The sequence below is a fragment of the Lagopus leucura genome, unplaced genomic scaffold (assembly GCF_019238085.1).
Source record: "Lagopus leucura isolate 7727_CA_CO unplaced genomic scaffold, USGS_WTPT01 Super-Scaffold_100030, whole genome shotgun sequence".
NCBI lineage: Eukaryota > Metazoa > Chordata > Aves > Galliformes > Phasianidae > Lagopus > Lagopus leucura.
Window position 1 is genome coordinate 1,694,933 of NW_024962281.1, and position 13,728 is coordinate 1,708,660.

A 13,728-nucleotide genomic window follows, 5' to 3' on the forward strand; every position below is an offset into this window, starting at 1 on the left:
GTTTGTATTGCAGAAGCTTCTAATGCATTCCACAGTGCAGACCTGTTAGAGCACATATCCTGGAGCTACAGTCCGGAGACTAATTCAATTTTTGCAGTTATGATGGACAAGAGTATAAAGAAGAAACTTTAATATCCAGGGTGTGGGATTCCTGAATTGCCTGGGATGCTGAAGAACCTGTGCAAAATTTCATCTCCGATAGGAATGTGAAGTTTCCGAAAAGTGGACCTGAAGATAAGCCACTCGTAAATGCATTTTAGGGAAGAGAAAAAAGGAATTGGAAGAATTCTTATCTCACCTTTTAATGTATTGTTGCTGTAACGTGCAATTTGAATCCATTTCAGAATTAATTCCATCTTAGCAGCACTTTTCAGGTACATGCCTCTTGCCTGGGGGAACCCTTGGATATTTGTACTGGAAGAGCTAGGAAACATTTTGACTTGAATTGATGTGCTTGTTAAAACCGGAACATTTGAATAGGAATTGCTGCTGCTAACTCACTGCAACACTGCAAACTACTCCGGTACGGGAGAACTGTAATCGAGTTCAGTGTGAAATTCAAGCCTGAGAAGTTGCATACATCTATATTTGCTGCTTTGGTTTATGACTTTTCACAAGAATCCAGGGAGGATTTTACTTGCTTTTTTTTTTTTTTTTTTTTTTTTTTTTCTTCCCCCTGTGGCTTTTATTTGAGAAAGGAAACTTTTTTTCTCAGCCTAAGAAATGGCTTTTCTTGTTCGCTGCTACGCCAACTGCCTGCAGCCGTGGGCCTCCAAAGTAAGTAGGATTTTGTGTGTGATGCTTTCTGTGGGCTGCAGTGCATGGGGCTGATGGGGTGCAGCATCTCGGAGCTGCGGGCTCTGTGCTGGGCTCCTCTGCTGGAGTCCTTTCTGAGTGGGAAGGGAGGACCTTGGAATATTGAGATGGTGTTATGTGTACTAATAGCCTGCAAATGGACAGGAAGCATAAAAATGTCATTTTCTTTGGAAATGTTTAAAGCTTGCTTTTTATCCTGTCAATATATGGAGCAAGTGTAATGGAAGCATAATGTTTTTCTGACTGCCTGTATGTATTGCTAACTTGAACATATTGATGTCTGAGCCCACTGATGCTCTGACACTGGAGCAGTATGAGGCTGCACTGCTTGCTTCCTTTGTGCAGCGTTGTGGAACTGGTTAATTATTTAGCTGAACTATGAAATTACAATTAGCTTCAAGAGGCACTATTTAGTCTGTTTGAAGATGCCGTATTCGTGTGGGGCTGGGGAAGGAAGGGTGTTTCTTCTAAAGAAGGTAATGAGATCTCGAACGTTCGAGCAGCCCAACCAACGGAGATAAAAGCCTGTAAAGAAATATAAAAGATGCACTGTTTGTCAGGCTGCAGGTTGGTTTGCTCGGAACGTTGCAAGAGTTCCCTGTGTTGTGCTGAGGCTGAGAGCAGTGCCTGCACCCAACACACAAGAATTGCCCTACAAACCTGAGGCCAGGCACACGCGGCTTGGAATCTCTTAACAGTTCTCTGTTTGCCTCTGTGAGCTTCTGCCACACAGGGGTGAGGACTGTGCACGTTCCCCATGTGTCACAGCCAGCGGGCAGCGGGTGAAATCCCTCTGCTGTAGGGATCAGGAGATGAGGCACTGGCTTCAAAGCAAGAAATACACTCTCTAGTTGGTTCCAGGAAGTTTCAGGGACCAAGTGGCACAGCAGTGTGCAGAAACACTGCAGGGAAACCCAGCTGGGTGGGCTTGATGGGTTTCCTTTTTTAGAAATAGGAGCTGACTGTGTGCAGGGGGTATTGCTGGGATTTAGGGTTTCCACGCAGGGTTGCCAGAATAAAGGTAGGAATTGGGTGTGTGTTCATGGCCCAGCTCAGCAGCGCTGTGTGCTGAGCCATTGGCGAAAGCCAAGGGAGCAGCGGGCGCTCAGAACTCATGTGCTGGAACATGTGGCTCTGGCTGTGGGCTCCTTGGGTCCCATTGGACACCTCTCAGTGTCTCCATTGTATGTGCAGATTCCTTTACTTTGTCTCTTCTCATCTGCAGACACGCAGTGTGCAGATTTGATTTGATTTCCTGGGGCTTGGCTCGCCCTCACCGCCCTTGTAAAGAAGGTCTGAATGCTGCTTAAAAAATGGCAGTGCTTAGTCACGTTTGGGCTTCTGCTGGGATGGCTCTTTCAGGAGAGTTTGGGCCTAAGTGAGAAACCAAAAAATGAGAAAGCGCTGTGCTCAGATAAGGCTTTGCAGGGGGAAAAATGATTGTAAGGACTTGTGGCCCCCTGTGTCAGCACTGGGGATGGCACCCAGCACATTGCTGCCGTTTGTTCACTCATTTGCAATTCATAAATGAAATGCTGTAAAATGTTGGGCAGCATGGTGGGTTTTTTTCCTTTCTTTTGTTGTTGTTGCTGTTGTTTTCTTTCTTTTAAACAATCGCTGCAAGCTAGTAGCTGCTTTTGTATATCAGTCCTCAGATAATTTGTTGTCTTTGAAACCAACCCAGGAAAAGCAGCTGTTCCCCCTCCTGCAGAACCCCCCAGAGCTCCTTTAAGTCCCCGCAACCCCCAAAGCTTTGGAAACTCATCCATTCCTAAAGCTCTGCAGCTCTGGAAAGTAGGACTGACCACAGCGGTTGTCTGAGTGCCATCTGATCTCATTCCCTTTTCTGAACTTCGTACCGTGTTTTCTCTGTGGGTATTTTATCATAATTTGTATTACAATAAAATAACTGACCTGAGAATTCTGAGTATGCAAGTTCATAACTTTGACTTGGAAATGTCAGGTGTTTTATAACCATGCTCTGTAGCTGGAACTGCTTCTGGCTGCAGCACAGCAAACATCTCATCTTTGCTTTCTCAGTGACTAAACCCCAAGTTCCATAGACTTCTGTGGCTATCTGTCCCAGATTTTTAAATTAGATGCTATTAAAGTGTGATGTAGGACAATAGTCTGAAAATGGACGTCGTAATTAGAGCTGTTCAGAATGTGGCAGAGTAACATTACATCTATTAAATCAGAGCAGAATGAAGTCACATTTCTTGTGACTAAGCAGGAAGGTGAGCTGGTGTGAGGGCACGCAAAGGAGGGTATGGCAGTGGGTCTTCATGGCTGTCTGGTGACACAGGAGCTGCCTGGGGGAGTGCTAGGAGCTGTTGCCTCTAGGAGAGGAGCTGTGGATGCAGAGAGATCCGTGCCCCTCATCTCCCTGAGAGCAGGTCTGTTCCTTTTGGCTTCCCAAAGTAAAAGGGATGGAGCAGACAGCTGTCTGTTTTCCTGCATTAAAGGCTGCAAGAAGGAGGATAAATTAAGAGAAAAATGTCAAGGGTGAGTTTCTGCAGTGCACCTGCAGCCTGGTGTGTGAGCCCTGCCTGCAGGATCATGCCAGCAGTGATCGGGGCACTGCTGTGGCAGAGGTGTGGGCTGGCCAGGCTGTGTTCACAAGGACATCAAGCACCCAGCTCACATCAAGTGCCTTTCCTATGATGCACAGTATTTGAATGCAAACAAAGTCATGATTTCAAATACATCTCAGCAAGACTTGGATTGTCTTTATTATTCTGACTGTATTTTCCAGTGTCTGCGCTGCACTTTCTGGTATGAGACTTGTAAACACAGACACATTATGAAGTCAGAACTCTTTTTAATGCTAATCCTAGCAATTGAGATGTGTCAGGTCCTCCACTGATAGAAGTGTTATGTACTGCCTAAAATTTCCCAAGCCTAGATTGCATACACAGCTGCCCTCTTAGAGTGGCAGGAGGGCCTGATGGGGAAACACAGTGATTAGACAACATATCCATAAAGGGTAATTAAAAAGGGATGCTTTTGGAGATAATGTGCTTGTTACAGAAAATAAGGATCTTTGACCTAACATCTCAGCTTCTAAATTGTTTGATCCTGGCAGGAAACACCTTCATTTAAGATCCCAGGTGCATATTAAAGTTGTCTTCTGTTGTCAGACAGACTCTTACTTTCTCCTTTTTCCAGGCTTCTGTCCTCTTCTCCCTTTCTGCTGCTCAGATAAAATCTATTAATTCTAAGCTTAGTAACAAGAGGTACGTTTCTTCCATAGAAGTTTGTGACGGGGGTAGAGGAGAAGATTTGGAGCCATTTTCCTTTCCATTCCCATTTCTGCTGCTGTCTGGCAGGGATGTGACGCAAGCTTTAGTTATCCATAAATAAAAGCAGGCTAACATCATCTTCTGATTTCAAAGGGCATCAGTTTGAGATCCTGAGCTGAAACCTTCATGCAATTAAAGATTATTTTCGGCTCATCAGAAAGAAAACAGAGCTTTGATAGCGTGTCCTTGATTTGATTAGTTGTCATCCTTGTCTTTGCTCATGCGCTCGTGTAGAAAGTAGCCCAGGTAGCATGAATTTAAAATATTGCCAGTGCAAACAGAACAACTTACCCTTCACTTTCCTTTTGCAGTAGATTTTAGCAGCATCTTTGTCCTCCTGGCCTTGCCTCTCCATCTGAGCTCCTTGTGCCCAAAGCTGTGTCCAGTGCTGAGCTCTGGCACAGGTGGGAGCCATGGGTGCTCATCAGCCAGGCTCTTGTGTGTGGACAGATGCGGCCTGGGGTTGCCCTGTGGGTTCGTCTGACTTCCCAGTCCCTTGCTTTGTGTGGTTTAGCTCTCTGGTTTCAGTTTTTGAAGTTTTGGCCAGCTCCTCAAAATATTGCTTTTCCACGTTTCCTGATCTCTCCCATCTCCATCCCCTCCAACAGGAGGATTGCTTTCTTGCATGATATTTCAAGCGAAACTCCTTTTTCGTGCACATTTTGCTTGTTAATTTATGAAGATGAAAAATTTTTAATACGAGCACTTTGGCATTTACTCTAGAAAGCCTGAATTTTCTTATACTCCAGCGTACAATAAGTTGGCGTTAATGCAAGCTCACATCTTACTACTTTCAACAGAAAGCCTTTTCCTGAAGGATTGTTTTTATCGGAAATTGGCTCTTAATATGCAAATAAACATCTAGCTTTTCATTTATTTCCTCTTGGGCTTTGTTTGGTTTGCCTTGTTACAGTTCTGCTCACAGCAGCAAGCTGGCTCGGGACCACCCTGTTCTGCTCCTCACAGCCACATTCCTGGATGGATGCAGACAAGATGCAGGTGGAGGAATGGTGCTGCTTTGTTCTCCATAGGGCTGAGGGCCTCGTGTACAAGGCAGCAAGCCCAGAGCTGATCCATCACAGTGCCAGAGTGGCACAGCTGTGGGGTGCTGGTGGCCTTGGCGCTGCCTCCTGGGGCCGCCCAGCACTCGCTGTCCCTGAGGGGCTGGAACTGCCATCACCACGATGCTTTACCAATCAGTGGATGTAAGAACTTATAAATTATGCAGCCGAGATGAAGCTCAGTGTAAATCTGGCATTTTGCATGTCCGTGGATGAGAGCTCCCCAGGCAGCGGGCTGCTGCCTCCTGCTTCGCTGCCAGGGCTGCCATGGCTCTGCAACGTGGGTTCCATGTGGGATTTGGAGCATTCAGAGCTGTCATCACTCCTTGTGTGCTGCCATAGCTGGTTAGCCCAGGCTCCTTCTAGTCTCGCAGTATATTGGTTTTTCAGTGATGAGGACAAATGGCAAAATTCAAACTTGGGCACTGAAAATAAGACTTCTTGAGCATTGCTATTGTAACATTTTCATAATAAGAAAACACAGTTCTTGGTGTTTTAAAATGCTGTATAGTCCATAGAACAAAACAGAGTTGATCTGTATTAATTGGCAGTAAGAAAAAAACAACATCACAAAGCAAACAAATGAAAACTCAACAAAACAAATGCAATTTCTGGTTACACGTTGGCTGTTCCCAGGATTACGGAGCTCCAGCGGCACTCTTGGTTTTCATACCAAAGGTTTTCTCAGCCAAAGTCCACCCTTATCTCCAACACTGAGACATTTGTGTGTCAGATGCTGAGCATTACCGTGAGTTAAAGCATAGCGGTAATCTATTATTTAAACATATGAAAGCCAAATTAAAATTGCATTACGTATGTGGTTTAAGGCAACACCAGAATTCCATTTGAAATTCTGTCCTCATGTCACCCTGTTGTAACTAAGGAGATGCCATACTTCTGAGGATGTTTCCCTGCATGGGATGAGCCGTGCAGACCAAGAACCTCTCAGCTGCTGTGGGCACAGAGCAGCCTCAAGGGATTTTGCATATTTTTTTTGGTTCTTTCTGCTTTGTTTTCCTATTTTCTTTTGAAAGCCTGGGGTAATTGTGGGGAGGCTAGAAAGGCAGGTTTAAGGCACTGTAAGGCTGTCATGCGTGCAGTGGGCTTGGGTCCCTGTTTCTTTGAGACTCAGAGTAAGTGCATGCTGCAGTAATGAGCTGAAGTAAGATCTGAAATAAAATTGCCAGCAAGTTGCCTCCTTTGTACATTTCAGAAAGGAGAGCTGCCTGAGAGGTTTGGTACCTTTTTTCTTTGCATGATGTTATTGGAAGCTACAGGATTTGAGCTGAAACCCATTGGGCAAATATTTGATCCATCAGAAGGTGAACATCAGCCCTGAGCTGAGCTCTGAGGCTGCACGCTTTGGGAATTCAGTTCCAGGGCTGGGCATCGCCTTCATGGAGTCAAAACAATAATAATAATAAATCATTGCTGCTCTTTAAAAATCTGAAGAAATCTTTTGCTCCCTGTGTGGAATATCTGTGGTAAGGAGGAAATGGTTTTGTTTGCATTAAGTCGGTGGATGACTGATGTCAGCATACATAATTGAGCTGGGCTCGTTTTGCCCTCTGAGGAGCAGCTTTCTGCTCTCCCATTAGCACAGCTCTGTATGTATTTTATACTTACCTCTCTAATTTGGAGCAGAACTGTGGCTTGTGTGCAAAAAGTAGATGTAAAGCAGAGTTTATTTGTAATAATTACTTAGAGAAAAGGGCTAATGAAACACTGAAAAATAACTTTAGAGAACACCAGTGGCAAATAAAATGTAGAAGACAGGGTTTGATCAAGCTGAGTGTGTGTGAAGCAGCACTGATGATGGAGCTGGTGAGATGAAGGAAGGGAGAAGGTACAGCAGAGCCTGTGCCAAGGAAACTCAGAGCAGTGCTCCTGTGCTAAGCAGAGCTGCTGCCTGAGGGCTGGAACAGAAGTGAGGATGTACCTTTAGCTTTCTAGCAGTTGCAGTCATGGTTTGGTTTGTAGGAAAGGTGTCAGAGGTGTACATGGCGTTGGCCAGGGGAGAGGAAGGCTGCCTGGAGGCTGGAAGTGCAAATAGGAATGGAAATGCAGAAACGTGGGCAGAACTAGTGCATTCCAGTGGCAGCTCTGTGAAAGGGCTGGAATCAAGGGCATCAATGAACAACAAGCGTTTGAAGGGAAGGAGGGAGCCTTCTTTAACTCACAGGTTGTAATGGGCTGAACTTTCTGCATCAGCCAAGAAAGAAAAACTGCTGCACTGGGCTGTGATGGAGCTCGAGTGTAAGCATTTCCCAAATCTCAGGGGTTACCAAGTGCTGTCACAGTTAATGCCCTCAGGGTTTGTTAATGGGTTCCAGCTTAAAACAGTGGCAGCTCCTTAATGGAAAATCCCACGTGATAAGGCACACATCCTCTATTTTGCTTTAAATGGGGACTGTGAGGTGGCATGCAGCCGGTGGGCGCGAGGGCTGCGCGGTCTCCTCTGCTCTGTTCCAGGGATATCAGCCCCGTGTTGTTTCTGGACATTGCTCATGCTGGCAACGTTTCAGGGAACTTCAGAAAAAGCAAATAAGGTGTGAAGTTACCGCCAGTCTGTAAAAGCAAGGACAAAACTTGCTTACGCAGCCTGCAGAAGGACAGAGCGTTCCTGCGTCTGAGGCTGGCGGTGCTTCTCCTGTGTCCTGCAGGCATCGATCTGCAGTGCACATCCCTGCAGGGAGCTCAGGAATCTGGTGGCACGCTCTGCTCCCAAGGAGTAAAGGGCAAGGGGGAGCTTTTATTTCCTTATGGTTCATTTTTCTTCCTCTAATTCCTGCTTTTGGTGGATGCTGTCTGCCAGGAGATTGGCACAGACTGTGCTTCTTCAGTAGTTCTGATTCTGGTGGTGAGTCCTTTGGTTGTTATCCTCGTTGCAGAGTGACTCCGTGTGTATTCCATAAACCAAGCCAGGCTTCTTTTACTGAAATATACTGAAAGTCAGTGTGTGGGTCTCTTGTCCTCCTTTGTGTTAGTTTACGTTGCTAATTTGTGTTGCAAATGCCCTTCCAACCTCTGTTCTAAGGTTATCCAAACTGTTTAAGGAAACGCTGATACCTATTTTCAAAACTTGCAAAGTCACTGACGTGGCTTCTCAGTAGGACAGGTACAGCAAATTTGGTCCCATAGGAAAAGCAGCACGAAGAGCATGGACCCCTGTGCCCAAAGACGTGTCTCAGTCCTTTCCCTGCAAAGAACAGGGAATGCAGAGACTAGATTCTCACTTTATCCCTCTTGCATGTTAGCTTCTGCCCACTAGTAACTCATGACTTCGGTGGCTGCTTTCCCTTTGCGTAAATTCTGCACTAACTTTTCCACAGCCTTCATTTTTAGGCATTCCCGAGAAGCACATCAGGAGAAATTTATCCTTGGGGTAAAGCTCATTGTGAGCGTGCTTCTCAAGAGGAGATTGGTGATCAGCATGTAAGAAGATCCCATAATGCTGCGCAGGACGTGTGCGGTCTTAAAAATCTGCCCTACCAAAATGAGCTTTTAATTTAATTTCCAAGTGTTCTGTGATTTCTCTTTTGAGAGTCAGCAGTGCTTACATCAGAAGGGAATGTCACTGCAGACGTGCTCTACTTGGGGCTGTGGGAATGGTCTGCTCCCTAGTGAAACACAGCGTATGTCACGGGGAAGGTTGGCACACCACTTGTGTATCCTGCGTCATCAGAGGTATGGATCTATTGATGCAAAACTAAATGAATTATATGGACTGATTTAGAAAATGAATGTTAATTGAGAATTCCTGTTCAGACACGCACGTCCCGCTAACGTGGTGGGTTTTGCTGTCTTTGCATTGTTGGCTATCAGACACCTCAGTCTGGATGTCTGGAAAATGTGATGCAGGGAGGTGCAGCTCAGTAATGCACCAAGTAGCAGGAAAATGAGGTGGAAATTTGTGTGTGTGAAACTCAGAGGGGTCGAAATCACTGCAAAGCAACGATGGATGTGGGGGAAAAGGACTGAGCTTTGGAAGTTTGGGTAGGTTATGATGATGAGAGTGCGCAGCTGGTTGGTTCACTGCTCATCCTAATGGACATGGGAAGCTCAACATTTCTGCTAGGGGATAGAGAGCAGCAGGAAAACTGATATGTTTTTAGGAGGATATTACGGCATTCAGTCTCTCTGTCAGAAGTTTGGACTAGAAAGTGGTAGAGAAGGATGCATGCCTTGGGTGCTGTACAGAGCATATCTGCCTCATGAAGGACAGCTGTAGACAGAAACAATCTTTACAAAGTAATTCAGGGATTTTTACAGCGTGTTTCTACATGCTGAGTGGCTCTTCTCCATCCCATGCTGACAAATGCTTGCTGTGTTAGCCATTTAGCAGAGTGGTACATATGGCTAAATGAATAATTTAGATGGAAGTCACAGTTCATACACCTAGCAATGGCACAAAGTCTGAACCTCCAGATGAGAGAGAAATTGGTTGTTTTAATGCTAAGACCACAAATACTCACTTTCCTGTGATGCACAGAACGCTTTGTGTCATTGGTTGTGTAGAAAGCTGTCGTGGAACCAAAGACAGCCATGGTTGTTGAACATGGTGCTCCTCCTGGTGACTTATCTGTCCTCTTGCCTTCAGCCAACAGCTGCCAGGTCTGGGGGCGAAGTCAGTATTTTTGGGTGGGGAAAGGAAGCACCAACACTTCTTCCTAAGAGTTTCAGTAGCAGTGAATGTAATACTGTGAACGTCTCCTCCTGAAAACACAACCAATGAGTCTTTGCTGGGTGCTGCCTGCTGAACAGGAAGGAATATGCAATTTTCTCTTAATTTTTTAGTGTCTGGTTGTGGTGTGTAGGCGTGATTCCGTGCTGTGTGAGGTAAGTACTGCATTTCTAGCCACAGCATGCATCTCTAGACTGGCTGGGCAAGTGTGTTGGCTCTTGGATGGAAACCTCAGCAGTGTCTGGGAGGAATCGCATCGCTGCTCTGCTCCTGTCATGCAGTCAGTCTGAGGAAGTTCATAATTCTAAATAAGATCAAGATGTCTCGATTTACCTTTGTAAAATATATTTATATTTCTTTTGGAGGTATATCTGGGTAAGGAAAGAGCAGAGCTGCTCCATGGAGCACCAGCACACCAAACACCAAACTGCTGCGCTCAGTCAGTGTGCTGCATGCTGTTCCTTAATTCTGTTTACGATAAATAAAATAATTGATTGAAATGCAGTGCACATTCTGAGTGGTTAATTAGGAGATGAACAATTTTGGAACAGATTATTGGGTATATAAGGTTTTTCTTTTTTTTTCTTCTTCTTTTTTTTGCACTGTTTCTGAAAGATTCTAGTGTGGACATAGGTGAATGTTGCTGTGATGGACTTATTTCCTTAACACCCAATCTTCCGAGATACTGACGCATTTGGAACAAGCGTCTTAAGTTTCTCCCATATAAAAACCACAGCTGAACAGGGGAATGCTTTGCAGCAGTAGCTCAGGCAATTCCAAAATGCTTTCAGCAACATCATTACCACATCCAGTGAGTCCACCCCGCGTCCGCTGCTGCAAAAACATCCGCTCCTCGTAGTGCTGCTTAGTGAGTTCTGAAGGGAAGAAAATTGCTTTGGGTAATAAAAATGACACACAAAAGACAGAAGCTGTGATTTATTTTGGGAGATTGAGTAGAGTGGCAAGCAGCACTTTAAAGGTCACTTGTCTCAAATAAACCTTATATCTCTCTCAGATTTAAAGAGATGCTGCAGTGTTTCCTTACACCTAGCTTGCATTAAATGTCTTTCCCAATAACATATGGCGAAGTCCAGCTGGAGCAGCGTGGGTGCCCATGTGCTTTATAGGTGATGGAAATTAATGTGAGTGCTGGCTGGGGGAGTGGAGATCAGTTCTAAGTGATTAATGACTTGATTAGAAGTACTCCTCTGGGGAGGAGTGGTGGTGGTTTGAGTTAGTCTTCAGTGTGCATTCGTGAGAAGTACATACAAATGGCACACCTGACTTTCCTTTGTTTTGAGAGCTGCGTTTTGTTCCTGCAATACTTCTCAGCCTCAGCACATAAAACTGCCTTTGTCACACACATCTCACATGTTGCACTGCCAGTTACAGCAGGTGGGCTGGCGTGGCACTTTGGCAGCAAAGCTGTTTGGGGGAGAGCTGCAGGGAAACGCATGGAGTCGGTTCTGCTCCTGATCCCACTCCTTCCTCTCCTGAAGGTCTCAGAGCCATTTCCAAAGGCTGCAGGGCTTTGTGAGCCTGACAAGCAGAGCTGGAATTCAGTTTCCACACTTCACCCTGCACTGAGCAGCCTCTATCCACACCACGGGAACCAGCAGAGCCTCAGGGGCTTAACCAGTGCCTTAACTCAGAAGGCTTTAATGGAAATAGTGGAGTATATTCTGCCTTGCATCCATTAGTGGTGTCTGCTGTTTTTCTGTGTATGGCACAAAAACGTGTGCTGTAAGAAGCATTCATTTGGATTTAAAACAATGCCAACCAGTGCCCCATCCATGCTGAAGTTGAATCCCACCTCCCTGGTGTCAGCTCTCTCCATATACAGATAGGTTCCTTTGCCCCTGGATTGGGTTCTGCCAGCTGAGGGCTTCCACCTTTTTTCTGCTCCCCTAAGCGGAGTTTATTTTCAGCCTGTACAACTTTTTGGCTGCAAAAAATAGTCTTCAAAGTGTTAGTGGTCCCATGTGTTTGGATCGAGTTTGCTGCTTGGTATCTACGGCTGGGAGGATGAGTTTGGTTTGCTTTGGTTTTAGTGGCAATTTGTGAAACTTAACAATCTTTTGCATTTCAGACCTTTGTAAGAAATTTCCCTATTTTTAAGTTACGTTCTTCATCCTGGGTTGCAGGATGAGGTGATGTTTAGGACTGTGGCTGGCATTATTCCTTTGCCATCTCGTTGGCTCTTCGTTCTGCTGCTGTGTGTCAGGGAGCTGCAAAGGGCCAGACCTTTGTTCTGCAGGTGATGCATCATTAAACATCAGTCCCACAAGATCACAAGTGTGACTGGGCAGGCTTCATCTAAATTCACATTTTCTCAAAATACGTGTCAGGTTTCAGGTGAATATTCAGATATTTAACAAAAATTTCATTAAAAACTTTGCATGCAAACCAGATTTATATGACTTTTTTTTTTTTTCTTTTCTTTTTCCTGCCTTTTCCCCAAATCCCTTTTGTTTACAGCTTCCAGCTGATCTTACCAAGATGCATCTTACAGACAATCCTCACCCTCAGGTGACTCACGTCCCTTCAAGCCAGTCTGGGTGCAGCATTGCCAGCGATTCTGGGAGCAGCAGCCTGTCTGATATCTATCAGGTAGAATTGCATTTGTTTCTTAGTTCTGTTTCCCCACCCCCCAGCTGGAAATTGCATTTTGCCTTTCCTAATTGTTCTGGCAGCGTTTCGTGCTGCTGTAACGCCGGCTGGTTATCAGAAAGCATGAGGTCAGACGTTCACCACACACGGTTGTTTGTTGTATTTGCTGTTGGCTGCCAGAATTTGGGCGGAAGTCCATCAGGAGCTGTTGCACAGACCTGGTGGGAACATTTCTGCAGTGACATCTGCATGCTCTTCTGATGGCACTTCCTTTCTGGTTTTTCCTTGGCACACAATCTGTTAGCAGTGAGGTAGGTGACAGTGACCAGATGAGGGGGGTGGTGGCAGTATGTGTGCAGGTGAGCACTTATGTTAGTGCTTGGCTTCACTGCAGTTTGATTCAGTACTTGCTAAACATGGCTTATATTGGTAAAGAATAAAATATATTAAAAATGAGTGGAGTTGCAGTACAGAGCGCAACAAAATAAATGCAGTGAGTTCTTATCCCATGTGGTATCCTGCAAAAGGAGCTTGGTTCTGGTTTATTTCTTGCTTTATCATATGAAGGGAAGACTCAGAGTTTGGTTTTGATGTGTTTCTTTTCCCCCAGTCTTGTTAACATTAAGAACACCTTGTTCCTGTTCCATTTTCTCTGGAAAAAGAGGAATTGCTTATAGATTGCGTGACACCAAAGCAGTGGCAGTTTATCACTGCCTCCCCTTCCTAATGCTTGTGCAAACCCAGCGCTGCTTTCCACCTCAACAGCTCCCTCCTTGCTTTTCACCTCTCTGTGTACCAGCACGTGTGCTGTTGCTTTTAAAAGACATATGTGGTGATTTATGTGCTGAATTATGGATCAGATTTCATGAAACCCTTCTGCCTGTCGGGTTCCTTCCTTGGTTATTTGCATTTGTTGCTCTCTGCAGATGTCCTGTTCTGCAAACAGAAGCATGTAATAAACACGCTCTCTGCACCCACTGACTGTGCAAATTCCAGTGTTTCTTGTTGGGAATAGAAGTTGAGGAACATCGAGAGATAACTTATTAAGTGCGTTATCTGCAAACGAAGCAGAGCTGCTGCCTCGTGCCAAATTGCAGAGCTGGGTTCATGGGTGCACTTCTGATGGAGGAGTGCAGAAATGGCACAGCTTTTTCACTTCTGAGTTCAGCTACATTACCAACTAAACAGGAACTGCTGAGTGTTCTGTAGGTGTAGCTGGAATGTAGATACCTGTTCCCCTCTCTTGGGGACTGTC

The 13,728-nt window shown here is 45.2% G+C and overlaps 1 protein-coding gene across 9 annotated transcripts in view; it reads left to right on the top strand.

The window, feature by feature from the left end:
- The window catches only part of RAPGEF6 (Rap guanine nucleotide exchange factor 6), a 105,642-nt gene that overhangs the window by 47,373 nt on the left and 44,541 nt on the right, over nt 1-13,728 (top strand). For 7 of the 9 annotated variants that reach the window (XM_042881377.1, XM_042881374.1, XM_042881378.1 and 4 more), the window contains exon 7: nt 12,342-12,473. In XM_042881377.1, coding sequence (XP_042737311.1) covers nt 12,342-12,473 — 132 coding nt within the window. Of the gene's footprint in view, nt 1-7,797; nt 8,040-12,341; nt 12,474-12,679; nt 12,785-13,728 lie in introns of those variants that run through there. The other 2 variants (XM_042881375.1, XM_042881376.1) reach the window with 2 other exon arrangements.